The sequence below is a fragment of the Empidonax traillii genome, unplaced genomic scaffold, assembly GCF_003031625.1.
Source record: "Empidonax traillii isolate 1590-97213 ecotype Southwest subspecies unplaced genomic scaffold, ASM303162v1 scaffold75:size1520028, whole genome shotgun sequence".
Taxonomy (NCBI): domain Eukaryota; kingdom Metazoa; phylum Chordata; class Aves; order Passeriformes; family Tyrannidae; genus Empidonax; species Empidonax traillii.
In genome coordinates this window covers 475,759-496,636 of record NW_020955268.1, presented here as the reverse complement: position 1 = coordinate 496,636, position 20,878 = coordinate 475,759, and the positions used below count along the sequence as shown (strand labels likewise).

The 20,878-nt window shown below is 34.7% G+C and overlaps 1 protein-coding gene across 2 annotated transcripts in view; it reads left to right on the top strand.

The window, feature by feature from the left end:
- Positions 1-20,878, top strand: part of FBXL17 (F-box and leucine rich repeat protein 17) — a 279,442-nt gene that overhangs the window by 83,369 nt on the left and 175,195 nt on the right. For both annotated transcript variants that reach the window (XM_027880835.1, XM_027880836.1), the window contains exons 5-6: positions 5,641-5,748; positions 14,649-14,779. In XM_027880835.1, coding sequence (XP_027736636.1) covers positions 5,641-5,748; positions 14,649-14,779 — 239 coding nt within the window. The remainder of the gene's footprint in view (positions 1-5,640; positions 5,749-14,648; positions 14,780-20,878) is intronic.

The window sequence follows — 20,878 nt, the reverse complement described above, 5'->3', positions numbered from 1 at the left end:
TTAAGAGTATGTTTGTGCTGAATGCTCAAGTATTTTAAAATTAGTTGATTTTTTATTCCTGGTCAATCTAATAATATGATATATTCGTAATAAATTATATTATTAAAATAAGGTTAGGAACCAATGCTAATGAGTGGCCCTGGTTTGTTTGATGGAACTTTAGGTTTAAATCTGTAAGTAAATACTTTGGGTTATTGCAGTCTCCTTTGGATATTAATTTAAAAATTAAATTGAATTTGTATTTGAATCTAAATGTGGTTAAATTGTAACAGAATTTGCTCACGATTCCTTACTCATTGGACTAGGAAGGCATATGTAATTGAAAATGTTTTAAAGTGTATATTCTAGTTTAATAGTATAAAATTTAATAGTATTCTAATGTAATATTGTGATCTTTGTTTGACCCTCTGTTTAGAAGTAATTTTAAAAGTGTTAGTCAAAAGAGAGACAATGTCATCTTTCCCTGTGTGGCAGAGGGATCATCTGATCATTTTATTATAGAGGTAGCAAGGAAAATTTAGCTTAAGCAGGGAAAACCTATGTAAATGCACACCTGTAATTGAGCATTTTCATTAAAAATTATTTCATTACTATGATTTTTAAAAAAATTATTTAATGTTTTTGCTGTGGGTAGAACAGTGGTGGCCTGACTGCCATGTTTTACAGTAGATAAATACTTCTGCATATGAGCAATCTTGACTCTGTGTTTCGTTTTTTTTATGTAATAGATCCTCGTGAATTTTGTTTCAGAAGTCTTGGTAAAAAGGAGTTAAATGAAAACTATGCCTGAGTTTAGCTTAACTGCACTTTGTGGTAGGCTATGACATGTGAGGATTCCAGGGAACACAGGTGAGGGAAAATGCACATTGAGTATGCATGAGATCCATCAAACAGATATTGTAGAGTGTAGCCATGTGCTTCATGCAAGGGCGGATTTCTGAGTGGGCCTTAATCTGCAATAGATAATAATGCACAGGTGAGGCAAGAAATTCTAGGACTGAATTAGCAGATGAGCTTTGTGGAAACTTACCTATTTTTTAACATAAATTTTAGTAAGCCCTCCCTAACTCTTCCCTTTTTCCTGTGCTGCCTCTCAAATAAGTTAGCTAAAGCTAGTGTCTGACCAAGGCGGATGAAGACTTATGGAGTAAGTAATTGGGAGAAAAGGGGTTTCTTCTACCCTTAGTGTTGACTTCTGCTGTGAATAATTACATGTTACTTTCATGGCAGACTAACTCTCTACTACTTTAGCAGAATGCATTGTTCTGAGGGATATTTTACATATTTTTCAAACTTTTATTTATGTGTATTGCATGGAAAAGATTGCATCTTAAGATCTACTTGAAGTGCAGTGCCCCTGTTTTAATTAGAGAACACGGTGTTCATTCTGTGCCAGTTGGTATTTATATTCCTATCTCTTTTTCAACTGTTTCTGTTTGAGCTTCTGTGAGTTTTTATTAATTGTGAGGCCGTTTAATTGGAATTTTGTATTGTTGTACTTGTATTGTTGTACCTCAGACTTTCTTTTTGAATTATCATCTTGGCTTTTTCCTTTCTTCCACTTCCATTTATTGAATAGAATGTAAAATAAACTAATACTTAGAGAATCTAATTCAGAGTAGACAAAATATTGAAGTCCTGTAAAACAATGCAGAATTGGAATTCATATATAATAGGCTGCAATAGATAAAAAGAAAATGATTAAACCATATCTCACTTATCATAGATCTTTTTGATAGGAGCAAAATCTGTGCCATTAGTTCCAGACCAGTGTATTTCCCATTCACAATGCTTTAGTGCATAACTTATAAATCTGTCCTCATCATCCTACATTACTTTTTCAAAGCAAGACTAACATGAAGTAAGACAGGATGAATGAAAGTCAATGAAGGTCGATGAGACAATCCAATTACTAAAGATTCTTGGAAGAACGGTACTGGGATCTATAAAAGAATTGTGTGTGAATTTCTGTGTCTTTGTTGACCAAGGGTCATTTCTGTAGAACTGCAGTATATTTTATGTGGTTATCTGGCTTTAGATTATGCTAGTCTAATTTGGTTGTATAGTACATCAGAATGCAGTTGTTTAAAAATTTGTTAGTTTGCAAAAGCCACATTTGTACTACATGTTTAATGCACCTGTTCTGTCTTCTGAGTAGTGAAGAAGAAAATGTGACATGCAGTTACATACTGCACTGTATGAGGAAGTGTTAGGATAAGCATTGCATACGTACCACTGCTAATTTTCCATACATTTTTTTAATCAGTCACTTGCTTTTCTTTAATTCTGTGGAATAGACCATTTCTTGTGAGTGCCAAACACCTTCATACAATAAGAGGATACTGTTTCTGGCTGCTACTGGTAGTAGAAATAGGGACTTGACTTGCATGTTTGAGTTTACATTTGAAAGTTCAAGTCTATGCTAGACAATGCAGATGATGAAATAGGAAGCAGTCTAGTTAAGCAGAAGAATAGTTGTTTTCAGTCTTACAAACTTTTTTGAGCTTGAAGTTAAACTTTGTTGCCACAGAAGCAATTAGGTTGGAAAAGACCTCTGAAATCATGGAGTCCAACTTTTGACAAAACATCACCATGCTGTCAACTAGACATGGCACCAACTACTACACCCAGTCTTCCCTTAAATACCTCCAGGGACAATGACTCCACCACTCCAGGGTTGGTGACTCCATCACTCCCCTGGGCAGTCCATTCCAGTCAAATGAAAAAAGAAAAAAAAAAAAGAGATGCTTCCACGTGCAAACTTTGTATTGTTATGTCTTTGAGCCATATATAGAGAAGGACAGGAATTAGTTATCCGTCTTCAGTTGTTGTAACTGAAGACTAGACAATTTTACTAGACTATAATGCTACACTTAAATTTATAAATAAATTCCACATGTTCTTACTTTCCCCAACCCCTGCGAAAAGAAGAACAGAGAGACCTAATATAAATTTTAGTTTTTAACCTTCATTTAGATTACAGGTATTTTGATCTGATATTTCTGTGCATAGTGTCCCATATTATGGCTTATGAGAAGCCGTTGTAGTGAAATAGCAAGTGTGTGTGTGTATATATAGAAATATATATATATATATACATATATTCATTTCCAACTACTACAATTATGGAAGAGTGGAGTCATGTTAAAAGTGTCTAACCTAGCAGAATATCAAGTGGCCTTCATTACAGGCTATCTGGCTGGGAATCATGTAATGAAAAAGTCAATTGCAGTGGATGACATAGAGTCTGAAAAAGAAGTGATGTATTCCTAGATACTGGTGTAGTTAAAGAGTGATGAGAGGAGGTTACAGTGTTGATTGAAAAAATTGTTACAGTGTTTCCCAGTAAAAGTTGAAGTCAACTTCTGTAGGTAGTGGGGTTTTGTTGTGTAATGGCAGAGGGTAAAGGGCATCTGCTAGTGAATTCGGCATAAAGACAGCAACAATGCTAACAGTTCATAAGTCAAGATATAAGAACAAAGTGTTGTTTTCAGTAGCAAAAGGAGTGTCTAAACTGGTGATTTCTACTACAGTAATTTTAAAGCATATTCAGGTAATGTCACACTGCTTTTGCCTGGAAAATCATGAGGCTTGAATGGCATACAGAGGTAACGAAGAATCTTTTTTCTGATTAGGTAGATAGTGCATACCTAACAAACACTGAAAAGGTTCACTGCTAATCTGTAAACTATTTAATATATATGGTCATAAGCTACTGTTACTAATTTTTATCAAAATTATTTTTCCTCAGATTTTGTTTAGAATACAGAAAATTCCATAGTATGAAAAGAAGATATTTTAAGATACTAATTTTATTATTTGCATTAAAAATGTTATTTTTTCAGGGTCTTTATGCACCTCAGTGTTAGTTATATGTAAGAAATTGTTTGTATGTTAAAGCTGTAAGCTCTTTAATGAATTTGTGGTATTAGACATTTCTGATATTAATTGTTCATGGCTACACTTTCTTGCTAGCTAGGGCAAACCTGTCAGCAACAGAGAATCACGCTTCAACTATAGAGAGGGTAGGCTAACGGTAACAGGGTCCTTCTCTTAGATCATTAGCTCAATCAGGGGCTTAGTTTGTATTCTAGAGAGGAGATAAACTTTCTTTTCCACTACTGGTTTGGTGCTTGTAGAATAAGGCAAATCTGTAAGTCTTCGACCTGTGATAGTATTTGTCAAAGGCTTTTGGTATTCAATACCTTAAAAAACTTAAATGGTTTGTGTGGCTGTCCTCAGTTAAAAGGAGTGTGCAAAACCAAAATTGAATGATTGTATCAGATCAAATCAAAGAAGAAATTTCTTAATACACTGGTTTGTTTTTGTTCAAGCAGGCAGACTTGGGGGCTGTGCAGATACCACATGATCAGTACCCAATTTGTGATTGAATCTGTTTAGCTGACCCCTAACCTCTTCATTTTGACTTGTTCTCAGCTTAATTGTGTTCTTAATACACAATCCTAGAAGGCTTGCCTTTTACTTTTATTTGGCAGATGTGTCACAATAAGAATCTTTGCTCACTGAGAAGGTTTTGCTCTGAGAAAACTGCACTAGGTCTATAACAGTATTCAGTAACCCCAAACCAATACAAATCTGATGTGGTGTTTTATCTATATGTCCATATCTCCACCTGTCTTTTCAAGCATTGTTTTGCCAGAGTCCTCACCAAGGTCACCAGATGCTGCCAGTGTGCAGTAAAGAGGCTTGTTGAGCCAGTTGAAACTATGGCTGATGGTGATCCACAGCACATGAGGAATAATGTTGCTCTATATATTCACCTGAGGCCCAGTTTTGGACTAGATATTTCAAAACTTGTTTTCTTTTTGGTTAAAGCATCTTAAGTGTACCCATGCCGATATTACATTCTACACAAAATTCACAGTGTATTGTCCTTTTGAATATTTAGTCTCCTTACAAAGTACTACATTTATACAATGGATTGTGTTTTATATTTAATATATGTTATTAAATTTAGCAAACTTAATTATAAATAACAAGTAGTTGTATAAATAAACAAAATCTCAATAATAAACTGGGTAACATCTCCATTCAGCTGAAAAGTGGCACATTAGTATATTACCATGAGATTACCAAGCCTTATGTGAGAAACAGATGTAATATAAATTTTAAGTTAAAATCATCAATTGCTTTGTTTTAGTAAAAATGCTAACAAAAGGAATGTAAACTTAAGATAGCACACAATTTAAGTTGTTTATAGTCAATGATGGGTATAGCGTGAGCGTAAGGATGGCAATAACAAATTTGTTGGTATTTTCATGTTTGTATGTAGCTTATGAGAATAGTGGATAGAATGGTCTCCTGGGTTGTTTGTGCTTAAAAAGGATGACGATAATACTTGACTTTATGGCCATCATCTTCTCTTGTCTTGTGCTTCTTTTCCTCCTCTAGGAATATGATCCCCCTCTGCCAAAAACCTTTTTTCTTCCTGATTTTCATGCAGATGTATCCGTGCCTGTGCATATCCAATGTTTTCTCTAAAACTCTTGACATAAATATAAGTAGTGGTAATAATAATAGAAGTATTAATAAGAAGCTTGCCATTAGAAATTGCTTAAACTGTATTAAGTATATGCTTATATCACTTATTCAACTGTTGCCTGTTAATCTTTTCTGCAGGTGACGGATCAGTCGGTGAAAGCTTTTGCTGAACATTGTCCAGAGCTGCAGTATGTTGGTTTTATGGGCTGCTCTGTTACATCAAAAGGAGTCATTCACCTTACCAATGTGAGTATCATAACTACTTTTTTTAGCTAGTCATTAGTGTGTATGACTGTAGCCAAGTCGTAGGTATCAGTCAGGATGAGGTTTTATGTATGATTTGTAACATTGACATGGACAGAAACATGACACAGTAAATGAACTTTGAATTATATGAGCAGTCACGTTCAGATTTCACCATGTAAAAACAGTGTATCAAAAATATAATCAAGGAGTTATGCCATTTTTTCAGAAGTAACAATGTTGCTTAGGTCAGACATCTTTAAATACCTAATTACAACAGATTCCATTGCAAACAAAACAAAATTCCGTAATTGAAATGCAGAATTCTAATTGCAAGAGATTTGGACAGACCCGTTACTGCAGCAGTGTACATACATTGTATGTTTATATTCATCTTCATATTATAACACAGATAGTTTTACATATACACTTTATTTCCTTTCCTTTCCCTTTTCTTGTACATACGAGGAGTCATGTTTGGGAGAGCTAATATGAGTGAATCTACAGAAAATAATGAAACTGTTCAGTAAAATGGATGCCTTGGACGGGGTGGCAAACACCATAGTAATTAAAATTTGTAACTGAAAGTGAATTCAGGGACCACGCAAACATAAAAATGGTTAAAGAGATCTTGAGTTGCCAAGTAGAGAATATATTAAATGAAGAATGGAATACACCTGAAGAAAATAAAGGTTTTTTGATGCAACTGTGCAGCTGTCCTATTGTTACACAGAAGCATTCAACATATCTGTAAAATGCTTTCATCATTTTAAGGCTGCTTAGTAGCTGAAGATACAGAAGAATTTAAAACATTTTGGAACACATACAAAAAGAAACAAAGCAGAGAAATTAATTTAAATGGTAAAGCTATAGGACCTCAAAGGATGCTTTTGGGAAAAGCATCCTGTATAATGAAGTGATGTGTGAAGGAAGTGTATAATAGTGGAGAAAGAAATTATGCTATTATTTTCAAGTCATATGAAAACTATCTGCATATAACCATAGGTTATATTTATATATACAGCATCAGTATAGGGCTTATGCTATGTTGTATTTCTTAGAAATATAATTTAATATTTAGAAATATCTTAGAAATATAATATAACATAGGGTGTGTAGTACAAGGCTTTATTGGAAATTTCCGCACAGATCACTTTTCAGCTACATTCTTTGGTTACTGCATTGTTCTGGCCTAGATTTATTGAGTGTTTAATAGATGTCTTATCCTTCAACAAAGTGACTTCATAATCCCATTTATTAAAGAAAAGTCAAGATATTTATTTTTCTTATTAACATGTATTTCTGCTTTTCGTGTGTTTAATAATAATAAAGTATTAAAAATCCTGATTTACGTGGGAGTGACACTGTTGAACGTAGTCCTTTAGTAAATATTTAGGAGGCTGGTTATACTCTTCATGTTTAATTACTTTGTAAGTAATTGGTGCATGTTGGAACTTGAGATTTGGGGATTCCAGTTTCCTTCCCTCAAGCTGTATCTGTACAACTTTCTGTAGGCTATGAATGCTGCAAATACAGTGATGTGATGACACTGAAAGTTAGGGGCTGTTTAACCTGGAGAAAACTGAAGAGAGACCTTCTTGCAACCTTTCTGCACATAAAAGGGACTTAAAATCAAGATGGATACAGGCTTTTTAGTAGGTCCTGTAGGAAACAGTAACATGATCTTTCACCACTGCATCTGTCTTTTCCAGAATTTATCTGTTGATGACATCACTTTTGTTCTAACCATCATGTATTTCATGTGGTTAGCTTTGTGTTGAGTACTTAACTCATACTTCATAACTGTTCAGTAATAATTCCCGTCCCATCATCCTAGAGAGTGCGGAATCTGTTCTTTGCTCTGTATGGCCTGCAAGTGTGTCCCGTAGGGCTGTTCAGAGCCATTTCCTTTCTGTCCTGCTTCCTATGTGCAACCTGGAGATAACAGCAGTGGCCTCGCTTGTGAAATTGCTTTGAGGCTGATGCATGTATAAAAATGGAGTGGTTTATTATGAACGTATTTTCCCCTGGTAATGTTAGCTCTCTTTAAAAATACTAGCACTTGAAAATTCTAAATTACAGTGCTGCTGCATCACAGAGCTTTTTTAATAACTAATTGTAGGGAATGGTAGTGAAAATGTGTATTTTAGAAAAAGAAGAAACATTCAGGGTTTATTTTCATTATTTTTCTGCTGAACACAATGACAATCAAAAAAATTTGCTTTTTGAGCAAGACCATGTCACCACATTGGTGCCTTTTTTCCTTGAAGTTGTTATTAGATACAAGAAATGCACCAAAGGAAATAATAATTATTGGGTAAGATGGGAGGCACTGCATGTACATACACAGGAAGAAAGAGGAAGGAGGAGTGTTTGTGTGTGTGTATGCAATTCACAGTTAGACTCACAGTTGAAACCATTGGTTTGTTGTGATGACCTGAATGTTTCATTTGCCTTTGTAGCTCTAACGTGTGAAGCATTGTCACAGAAGATCTGAATGATTTGTACTATGACATCAGAAAAATTAGTCTAACATTTGTCAACTTTGTTTCTGTGGAGGAGGGAAAAACATGTACTGGATGTAGTGTTGTAGTTTATCTTCTGTTTTCAGCACATCTCTACCTGCTGTTTTCTTGTTTTATCTTTTTTCTCACTTGTTTTATTATTTACTTAGCTTTCCCTGTATGATTTTTTGTTGTTGTTTGCCCTCTTCCTCCTCTCCTCACGTCCTTGTCTCTCAGAAGCTTATTCCTGATTATTTTTTACTTCGCTTCTCCCTTAAGTGTGAAGAACTGTACAAATGTGAAAAGTACCTCTGCATGTTAGATGATTGTGTTCAAAATAGAACAACCAGATGGATAATTTTTATTCATTAACTAAGTAGGAATAAGAAACTCTGTATTCTAACTAGAGAAATGGTGATTTTTTATTTTATATCTCTGACCCCAAATGTGGTGGTATTTTCCTCCCCTGCTGTGGTAATTACCTCTCATCAGTTTAATGGTTGCACTTGTAATAGAATTTTAACAGCTGGCATCAGCAAACTTTGACATGTAGATATAATTTTATTATGAAGCCACTTCCTTGGCTTCTTCCTTTAGTTTCTGATATTTATGCAAGAGTAATTGCTTTGTAGCAGTATAACTTGGTCTGTGCTTCTACACCATGTACTGACAGACTGGTAAAGTTAATTACAAACATATAAGTGTGTATAAATCCTTGTACAGAAATTCCCGAGGAAAAAATGTCTAACTTACTCTGCTAATCACATGAAGAAAGTTTATCAAAGAACTATTTTTGGAGTAATATGAGGTCAATCAAAATTCAGATTTATGGAGGAAATACTTAGTGCTTATTCAGTGCAGACATTACCAACTTGACAGATATGTAATGATAATGTACACATGACAGGTCTGATTTTGCAATAGCCTTCTCTAAACTGGGGTATTGTATGATCTCCTTCTAGTAATTGATTAGTTTTGACACAAAGTGTTCTGCTTTATGTTCCTTTTATGGTGATATTTCAGCATACCTTCTGATCTTAACATCATCAAGCATTTATCTAGGGACATGATTGCATTTCTTTGTCTGGTTCAAGAGAAAACAGTTTTTTAGTCAGTTTGTGTAACGAACTGTATTTCATAAAATGGAATATGATTTATTTCAATCTGTTTGCTTTTAGTAAGATGTCCTTTTAAGTACTATTCTCACAATCACAGGAAGAAGTCATTAGGTAAAGGTTTCTGAATATAGTGATTCTGGGAGATTCTTCGTTAGGGTTGGCCTGATACTTCAGATGATGTGATACTATGTAAAAGAACCTTTTTACATCTTGTCAAGCTAAAGAGGACGACTTTTTTGAATGAAGTTAACTGTGTTTCTTTTAAGAGACTCTTTTAATTACTTTGAAGAATTTGATTATTGTATCCAGCTGCTGTTTCTTTAAATTAAGTGAAAAAGGCATTGCAGAGAAGACTGATTGCATGTTAAAAAGCATTTCAGTGTTTTCGGTATTGTGAGTCTATGAAATTCCCTCCTCCACTTTCCCGCTCACCCCCCAAAATAAAAATGTATTACAAGTACTTTAGAGCAAAAAACATAAAGTTATAAACTGTGACTCAGCTATAATGTAGTTCTAGAGCAGCTTTTAGAGTTTATAAACTGGAAATGAGTCTTGAAACACAGGTACTAGATATACAGTTTTTATGTGTGTTCAAGTACCTCCTCTGCGGTGCGTCTTTTATTGCCAGAAAGAGGCAATATATTTATTTTTGCAGCATAACTTGCAAAAAAGTGTGCTTGCAATAAATAAAAAAACCCAAATTATTTTTACTGGACATCTTGGAAACAGTAGCAGCTGCAATGTGAATGTCATTTACTTTCCTATTGTTTTCTTCTATGGTACATTACAAAACAAAGGAATCTATTCAGTAAGTTATTTCCTTGATTAACACATGTTTTCAACTCCCTTTTCTCAAACATTGCTTTTTACACTTTTCAAAACAAGTTTTCTGTTTAGTTTTTTTTGTAAGCAATGCAAATGAAATCTCCGTGATCTCCACAGGTTTTGATTGTGTGTTTCTTATTTAAGCAGTGGGATCTCAATGTTTTGCAATACTTAGGAAATGAAATTAAAATTTGTTAATATGCAGAACACTAAATCCGTGGGAAAATAATCTCCTCTGTAACTGTTCATCATTGTCCAGTTCTTTAAACCATGCATGATTACTTTTTCAGGATCACAGTATATCTCGACTTTATAGTTCAGTTACAGCAGCTCTTCAGTAATGTGACTTTTAAAAAAGTAGTTTATAGACTCTATTGACACAATAATAAAAAGAATTTGGTTTACATTTTGTTTTCAGATTGCTATTTTTAATTTCCTCTGATCATACATTTTCTTTGGCAGCTTAAGTCAGAGAGCAGTTTATTCCCAGAAGGCATATATACACAGAAAGTGTCAAGAAAATTAAGGTTAATTGAAATTCCATTAATTTTTTAGTAGTGGCCTTTGCAGTTTTAGGTTTTGCTGAGAGTTGGGTTTAAAGTTCTTTTCCAACCTAAATAATTCCATGATTCCATCCTATTCTATGATTTTTAAGGTAGCATATCTCTACAGAAATTGTGGAATCGTGCAGGGGGGGGAAAAAGTGAATACCCATTATATTAGTGATCCCCTAAACAGTAAAAGCTAAAAATTCACAGGAGTTGATACACCCAAACTGAAAAAATACCTGTGATCCCAGTGGTACTAGTAATTTTCTATCATTTAAATTAAATATTATAATATTACAAGTTCCAGTAGCCAAGATAGAAATCTTAGGAGTTCCATAACATTCAGGCACACAAATAGTATCATAACCTCTGAATCTTTAAATATATCAATGGGCAAAAAATTTCATTTAGACAAACCAACAAAAGTATGAAAAGGATTGTACTATATTTTAAAATATTTGAGATCCAAAAGTAAAGAGTAATATCTTTTAAATAGTATTTAACTGTACATTTGCATTTAAAATATATTAAAATTAAAAAGCTCTGTTTTTCAAACTTCTTTGTCTAAAACTATTTGGTGATCTAAGTGATTCTTCTGCATCTGTCATTTCCAGTGGAGCACTTCACTCTCAGTACGTTTTAACTGGTAATCTCCTCACAGAAACTGTTAATTTCCTGTTAGTAGGACTGAGAGGAAGGAACCAACTTGTCTTCCCTTCCTGTGTCGTTTATGTACTTAGACTCCCTCATTTTTAGACTCACACATTTTTAACTCTGAGTCAATAATCAGTAATTTCAACAAGAATTTGTTTATATGCATCAATCAAAATTAGTTTGAGTGTTTTGCTTTCTATTAATTCTGTTATTTTCTGTTTCATATTTTAAGCCCTCTATTTACTGTTTGCATGCTGTGTTTTATTGTCACATTAAATAGTTCTTATTCAGTTAAAACATTTTGCCTGATGGAGCTGAGTTCAAAGTTTAAATTCTGCTCATGCTGAACATTCTTTGCAGAGCTATAAAGTTAAGAGTTGAAGAAAAGTGTGCATATCTGTAGAAGAAAATGCTCAATAAAATGGTATTGCTACATGAACAAAATTGGGTTTGATTAAAAAAAAAGGGAAAAACTTTATGCATCCTACTAGCCTTAGGCTGAGCGTTTAAGTCACAGAATATCCTCTTTCTGTAGGAAAAAATGCTATGTAAAGGTGTGCTATTTTAATCTCAAGAATGCCCTTCAGATTCAAAGATCTGAACTGTCCAGTTGTCTACTTCAGAGAAGTTTGGTTTTTAATTTATCTTTTTAAATACAAACTACTTTTTACTCTGTTAGAGGTAGAATATAAAAGTTATTTATTTTTCTCTTGTAACATTTTAATAATAGTAGTGATTGCAGCATTGTAGCATTAATCCCTTAAAATTTCTTTTTTGGTAAACTGTAGGAAATGTGTCATTAAGATATCAGTCTTTTCATTTTAAATTAAGAATGGTTACGTATGCATGTATAACTATTCTCTGACTGGTAAAAAGATGTTGATACCTCTGACTTAAGTAGGCAAGAGGTATTCTTTTCACCTGTCGAATTCAATTGATTCAAATTCATGTGATGAAGGGAAATTTCTTCAGGTCTTGAAAGTCATTCACACATCTGAAATGGCAGTAGGGCATTGTATAGACCAAATTATGCTTGTTTATGTATCAATCTGAAGCAGTCTCTTCAAAGACAGTAAAGTATTCTGGATTTAGTATGTTGCACCTGATAAAAAGAAAAATTAACCTACCAAATAGGTCAGGTGCCAGGTTTAAAATGAAGGAGTGTGACAGTAAAAAAGACAAGTGATGGTTGAGCTACTGTAGATTGAATATAGTAGTAGACTATTGTTGGCATGAAGGAAAGAAGCGATGAGGGCATGATCATTCTCCTGTGGTGGTAAAGGATAAAATCTACTTTGAAAACCCTATTAATTTGGTCAGTAGGAATTCAGCTTAGGTTTTGAACCTACCCAGGCAGTGCAAAAGCTTTTTTTCCTGGGAAATCACAAGTGCTGCATTCACCATTGCATCATTGAGGCAGATAATACACTAGTCTCTCTTACCTAATTTGAACCCCTGTTATTTAGGCACTTTTTAAAGAAGCACTGACCTCTCTTCTCGCATTGATTCTTTAATGTAAATTTGTGGTTTGTACTCTGTGAGTAGTAATAATGATGAGAGTGTCACCAGTATTGTCACCTGCTCATAAGACTAGTCTTGTGAAAGAAAGCATAAGTGGGAAGATTTTCTACTTGTCTTTGATGTCTCTGGTAAATACGTTTCCTGTCATAGAACATGTTCATTGTTGAACTGTCCAGCAGGTGTATTTTCTATGTCGTAGACATAGGCTACATTATTGCCAACAAAGTCTAAAGGCTGAAATATCTAATATGAATAGCTGTAAGAAGGGGAGGAAAACTAAAGTTGCTGCAAACTTCACCTTCTTGTAATTTATATAGGAAAAAAATGAGAGATTGATTGTGATGTTTTTTTGGGCAATAGAAGCTCAGGCCTTTAGAGTTCGTTCTGGAGCAGTATGTGTGAAATGCAGAGAGGCATAGCTTGTAACAGGTGTGTATTTTACAAACACAGTGTCAATCTCTATGTGCTCTGCTCCCTAACAGGCAAACGAGATTTTCAGAATTTCAATGGGAATACAGCAAGCACCTCCACGCTATACCTGTGGTAGTATCCTAATAATAGAAATAATATTGTCCTAGTTTCTATAGAAATACCTTGCAGACTCAGAGGTCGGAGTCCTTAATTTTATACTTGCTCTGCAGAATTTTTGGAAGTAGTGTGTAATTTATCTTCAGCTTTAGTTTGGAGAATATTAAAAACTTCTGGAACAAAACACCAAGATATTAGTTTCCATAGAAGGCTACCTACATTTGAAGTCCTCTCTTTTTCCTTTTATTTTTTCTCCCCCCAGCCTTTCACCTGCCCCAAATACATTGACTTAATAATTAGCTACTGAAGTAGACCAATTATATGATCTCAGTTGTATGCCTTTACCTAATCAAATCCTTAGTGACTTAAATCACTGATGAGGATTATTTTTGCTCTCTCACAGGGAAGGTAAATTTAATTAAACTGTCAATATTGCCTAATGCAATTATTTTTCCAGAGTATAATAGAGATTATTTCAGACAGCTTGAAAAGCAAACAGCACTTGGAGGTTATTATGACTAAATTGATACTGCAGAAATCTGTAAAAAATTTCTTCTTTGCATCAGTAGCTCATAAAAGTAGTAAGAGGGTTTCCTTTTGAAGGACATTAGAATGATTTACAGTAGTAATAGATTATTCAGTACATAAATCTTAATCATATTGTGCTATGACTCCCAACTTTTGTTGTTCAGAATATCCAATCTATTACTGATAACTGTGCAGGTGAGACTACAGTATAAATACTGGATATTCCAGGCAGTTTGTAATACTTACTTAGTTTGAAAGCCATATTCTCTGAGGTCGTTGATATCTTGCATTTGAATCTAAGCACAAATGTGCTGTTCCCTTCCTTCCATGCCATGTTTTTCTTATGGTTAAATGGGTTGATATTTTACCTGGGTATCTTACACTCCATATATGTAAGAAGAGAAAAGCCTAGGTCCTTACTGTAGGTATGTTGGACTGTGAGTGAGAGTTTCTGGGTTTCGTGTCGTAACTTAGTGCCTGAATTCCAAGTTTACTAAGATTTGATTCTGTGAATACCTCTGATATGTTTGCCTTGTGTGAAAAATATAGTAATCAGCTCTTTCTTGGCTAGCTTGCATGTATTAGGCTTGATTCCAAGAAGTTTGACATTTTTTTACAATGATTATTTATGTGAATGAATTTCAGATTATTTCTTTCTGTCATATTTGTCTCAACAGCTGAGAAATCTGTCAAGCTTGGACCTGCGTCATATCACAGAACTGGACAATGAAACAGTGATGGAAATAGTAAAGAGATGCAAAAACCTTAATTCTCTCAATCTGTGTCTGAACTGGATCATTAATGACAGGTAACATCAGTATAGTATCCAAAACCAGTATAATGCAAATTTGACTAGTTTTATTAGTTGAGAATAATTCCTAATGGTTGGGAGCCCCTGGTGGTCTAGTGGTTAAGGACACGGCGCTGTCACCGCCGAGGCCCGGGTTCGATTCCCAGTCGGGGCCACTCCCCAGGCAGATGGAGCTCGTTAGCCCTGTAAGGCAATCCATCTACGTCCTGAGGACCTCGCTGCCACCGTCCAAACTCGCTTGGCCCCAGCAGATGAACCTCAGGATTAAAGGGTGGGCTCAGTTCCGTGCACACTGTGTCTCACCTAAAAAATCCAATGTGCAGGCTGGAAGGTGTAAAGACCTTCCCCGGTTCTTCGTTCACGAAGACTGACCATTATTATAATTCCTGATGGCTTGAGGGTTGGAGGAGGTCAAGTAAAGCAAGCAGTGTTTTCTTAGTGCTTCGTCTTACTTGTTTGAAGTAAATTCTTTAGACACATATTTTACAGTGTTTGCCTGTTTCTGTGGTGCAGAAAAGTTTAGTTGTGATTGGATGGCAGCGCTAATCTTTTTCATGTAGATTTCAGGAGAATGTGCTCTGTACCGTGTGTGATTGAAATGTTTAGTTGCTATTATGTCTCCTTCAGTAGGTATCTGGGATTTAGGCAGATGGATAGGGACACGAACAACGAAACGTATGTTTGACTGCATAAGTAAAAATAACAGCTTGTGAGTTAAATACTGGAATTCCTATATTTTTAGAAAGCCATAAGGTCTTGGCGTTTTTTTTGCAAAGAGCTCCAGAATGAGACTGGAAGAATAACTGGGTTAGTACCTTGGTCTTTTTCTTTTGATCAGAATACCTCCTCTCCTACTATACTCTCGTCTTTTGATCAAGTAATTTATTTTAACATTAAGTAAATGCACACAGATGTTATACAGTTCAGATGAAAAATAAAAAATACTGAGAACTTTAAAAATGAGCATTTTCCTTTAAAACGAGAACATTGAGGAAAGCCAGTACCTGAGGGTGCACAGATTGGTTTATTATAATCGGTACTTTAAACAAAAGGAAAGAGACACTTTTAACAGAGAGGGGTTCTAAACCAGTTAGGTATAAACCAGAATAATGTATTCTAGCAGTTGTACTTCTTTCCCATGATTACCTTTTTTTTTTTTTTTTTTTAAATAACATGCACTTTCAAGATTTTCATAAGTCTTCAAGGATGTACTGAAGTGCAGATGAGCTCAGACTTCAGTGAAACTGTAGTGTTGTATAAGTACTAAAATTGCAGTGTGTTGAATGGGAAGTACCACTAAACTTTTCCCTTGACTCTTTTAGCCTTAAGACAGTTTTTTTGGTTCTGTCAGTTTAGGTAAGAGCTTTAATGTAATGTCACTGGTTTTGAAAGCATTTCCTTGTCTCGGATCACTCTGTCAGTAGGGCCCCATTTTCATATGCAGAATAAGGATACTGTAGTGGAAAATTTTAGGATAAGCTGGAAAAAATAATGAGAACAAAAATACAAATTTAAAAGACAAGGAGTTTTCAGGATTTAATAAAGTACTTAGAAATATAGACCTGTCTGCAATTAATGTTTTGAGTATGGCAGTTTGCTAAGTATGATCCAAACTGCTGTCAAACTGTTCTTGAAAATACTTTACTAGGATTTCTAGAGTAATTAGTATATATTTTAATTCTGTTCATGTTACTGTAAAACTTTATCTGAATATGAATTATAAATGTAAGAATTATTAAGCTTAGCAAGAAAAGGAAACCCTTCCAGCAAAGACAGATAACCTACTTCTGTGTGTGACTTTTAGGTTGTTGACTTTAGCTTTAGCTTCTCCTATTTTATATTTATTTCCGATTGTACTTGTTAGTAATTTTTTCAACAATTTAAGTTTAGCTATTTGAAGGAGCTTCTAGCTAAAAGCAAATAGAGAGTTTAGAAAATAATTAATACCTTTGCTAAATCTTACTGATAGGGAATGATTTGACAGTTCAAATTTTTTTCTTGTTTTACAAGTGGTATGATACTCCAGATACTAGTCTTAACTGAATAAAGTAGTTTTTTCTGCTCTTCCTAAGTGCTCAATTAAGAATTGCTGAAAATTATGTAAAGGGAACATGATGCAACCACTGGGCTGTATTGAAATATAACCAATTCAGCAGAATATTTTGAGCATATTTACTTTGAGTGATCCTTCTGAGGTTCACAGGACTGTTCAAGTGCTTATCTTGGGTAAAATGCAAGTTTGAACTAAGGAAAATAATTTATTAAGTAATTAGGATTAATTTTTTTTTATGCTGTTTGGTGGCTCCATGTCAGAGGGACTGTCAGAGGAGATTCTGTATTTTGATTATTGAGGAGATCTTTTGTTTGTCATTGTTTCCAACACATGTGGGATAGTAACAGTGTAATGTTTTTCCTGACTGTTGAATTTAAAATAGAGATCACCACCTTCCCCTCACCCCCATTAACAAGCATGTTTACTTGTGAGATCAATGCTACATAGGACTTGTATTCCAGATCTTCTCAAATTTAATAACATGCTTTTTGATCACTCTGTAAGACTAGTTGGGGCTTCTTTTAATCCTTGGAAAACTGTTTTTCTCCATTTCTTTGTGCAGAATACCAAGGGTGAAAAAAACCTAAAAAGTTTTCAAAATACCAGTAGAAGTTAAATATGTATCTTAGAAGTATCTCTTAAAGGCTGTTGATTATTGGTTGGTTTTACTGCAGAAGGCACTGGTTTTAAAACTTTATTTTAGATTTCATTAGTATTATTATTATTTCCAGTAACCCATAAAAATTCTTTCCTAAGCAAGGCTATGACCTTGGAACACTTACAGACCTCTCTTGCCTATGACATGGTGTTAGAGCTAATGCTGTGATTATTACATTTCTCCTTAAATAACTCATACTTTCAGAGTGTAAGACCTCTGCATGGCAGGCACTTCCTAAGATTTTTGGTGCTGTGGTTCTTTTACACATGCAAGAATTAATGGGGACTGCTATTTCTCTGTTTTGATAAAAGCTCTTTTTTGTTTTGGAAGTACGCATCTAAAAAGCTTATGTGGGGCAGTAAAATATAATTTACTTTTAAGTAAGGCAAAAAATATGTTCAATATGTTCAGTTGTGTTACTCTTGACATTAGTTTTAAAATGAAAGAAAAAGAGGTCACTTCAATAACTTGTATAAAAGTTTCTAAAAGTTGACAGTTAAACAAGAGTAGAAAAGGACCTATTAAAGTAATCTAAGGTAATGATTTCCTCTGTAAGTATTACAGCTCATCCAAAGGCTTTATTTACTATTTGTTGTTGGTTGTTGGTTTACTATGTGTTGGTTAAGGTTGTTGTAAGAACAGTCTTACTTCTTCTTTCAAATATGAACAAAGCCAAACTTGCAAATTCTTTTCATATATCAAGTCTTTTCAGTTGGAAAGGATTTAGCTTCTCTGTACATGGTGAGGTGAATAACATACTCTGAAGCTTGCCTTAAGTAACCTTATCACCTTGAAGTTGTTTTTATGGTCACTACCCGTGTTCTTTTGAATTTCAATTGATGCAATAAAAATAGAACATCTAGAAATAAATCTCATGGGGGATTCAGGAAATGTAGTATGATGTGCTGGCAGTTTTCAGGGGTGTGTGATTTTTTTAATAGTTTGAGAAACATCTGCTATATATTATATCCGTAATGATCAGGGAGCAAACAGCAGAATCTTAACTTTTTTGTGAATCTCATCACTGTGGACTTGAAGATGCAATTTACTTCAATGTCTATATTACATAATTCACCTAGAAATAGACATTTAAAAGCTGTGCAGTGACTGTGAAGTCTTCAAAGTATTTCTGCTTGATTCAGCCTTCTTCTTACTAAAACATTCCCTTAGTGTAATATTTGTATAGGGAATGTTTGCCAGCCCCTTTCTGTGGTTCTTCTAAGAAACATCATGGTGCAGGGAATAATGCAGATAAGGTAAGGAGCTTTATCGACAGCTACAGTGAGATTTTTTGGTGCCGTGGCATTGCCATTTGCTCACGATGAAATAACACCTGCAATACAAAATTATTAACTGATTTTGCAGTCAAAGGACAATGTTTTCCCAACCACTGAAGAACTTTTTGGTCCTTTCTCTATAGGTAGTGCCAAATGAGTTGTATTTTTTTCATATAATTTATTGTACACATTGTAGGTGACTTTGGTAGCAGGTGATGAGATTTGTAGAGCATCTGGAGTTTGTTGAGAGTAGGCTATGGTTGTGACATGGAGGCAGATATGCAGTATCTCCATGGGACAGTAAAACAGGGAGCGGAATTGCTTAATGACCTTGTAGTGGTATCACTTCCTACCATCAGACTTCTGATCAGTGATGTGGGGGAAGAGAAGCATCACTGTGCACCTCCCCAAAGTTTCAGCACAGATGGAAAACCTGGATTTGGTCCCATTATTCCAATTCTGAGAAAACTGCTGTTTCTCTTTTGTGCTTCCATGAAAACTCACCTTACCTGAGTAAGTGGTGTAATGGGACAGTCTATCCATACTGTAATAATTTAGATTTGTTGGTGAGGATTGTGGTTCGATTCTAAGACAGAGGAACTTGAAAATACAAACACTTCACAAGGAGAGTAGTCAGAAAGTCAATATATGGAAGAAATTCGGTGGAAACATGGTAATGGTTGGAAGCTAGACCATAAGCCTGAAAACCAAACTGTTTGCATTGGAGCAGAGTCTGGAGAAAGGAGAATTCGCCTTTGCAGAGTCTACATCTGCTTTATTCTACGGGGTCACTAATACAGCATCAGTTTCTCAGGATTGGATATCATACTTGTTGGCATAAATCATATTGGGATTCCTACAGTGTTAGTTAACGTGGTCTTCTGTACAGTAGAGGTCTGTAGAGGTCGATTTTGTGTTGACTTCCCACCATGAGTTAATGCAAACCCATGTAAGCAGCATTGGGAGAATCTGCTGTGACCTGGGTATGTTGTGGGTAGAGGATACAATTCTGAAGATTACTCCCAGATTACTCCCAGAACTGCTGGGAGTATGTGAATGCCCCAACATTTCTGTAGGAGACAATGGGCATCAAAATAGTAGCTCAGTTCCTACAGCATGTTTTTAGTAAAATGCAAGATTAGTGAATACTAGAATTATTTTTTGATAAAATAACAATTAACTTTCTTTTCCTGAAATTAAAAGTTTCTGTATATTTGATGTGAAAATTATTTTAATAAAATTGCATTTGAAACAAAAATTGTGAAGCTTTCAGCTTGCCTATATTTTTGCTTAAGTGAGAACGTCCATTTCAACTGTAGGGACTACAAATGCTAATATAGCATCTTAGTATTCATCACCTTAGTTCTGACTGAAGTGGGCATGTGCTTCAGGAGCACTGATACTTTTGTAACGTTGTATTATCTGGACTTCAGATATAGTAGAATCTTCCAGAAAAGTAACTATAATTTTATGTGATGTTTGTCATGAATCATTCTAGGTGAATGCTAGCATTTCTTAATTCTAATTTATTTTCATCTGTTCAGTGTTATCTGAAAGATGATCTCCTTTGAGTTCTCTGCATATTTATCAGATGTTTAGTCAGCTAAATTAAAAACTTCAGCTCCATAAAAACTTATATAATGTAACACAAATCAATTTTACTTTTAAAATTACCTACTCTTTTGAATGTCATACTTTTTAATTAAATTTAGAAGAAAATTTGCTTCACCCTGCAGATGTGTTTTGTGAAGAGATTTGAAACTGTCTTTTTTTTTTTTTTTCAGTTCAGAACAAAGCGTAGAAGTTGGACAAGAATTCACTTAAGCATGCCAATTTTCTTTTTCTGCTTTAAATTCTGATCTTGTATTCCCTTATTTTTTAAGTGATTTAAAAAAAAAAAAAAAAAGGAAAAAGCCCCAAACTTTTGTGATTAGTCCAAAGTAGGGGGTTAATTTGGCCACTGGGGAAGAGATGAGGCCGCCATTGGGGAAGAGCATGAGGAGGAAGGAGCAACAGAAACGAAGCATTATGAACTGATTGCAATCTACACAACCCATGCCTTGTGCTCCTTGGGGAGAAGAGGTAAAAAACTGGGGATAGACTTTGCC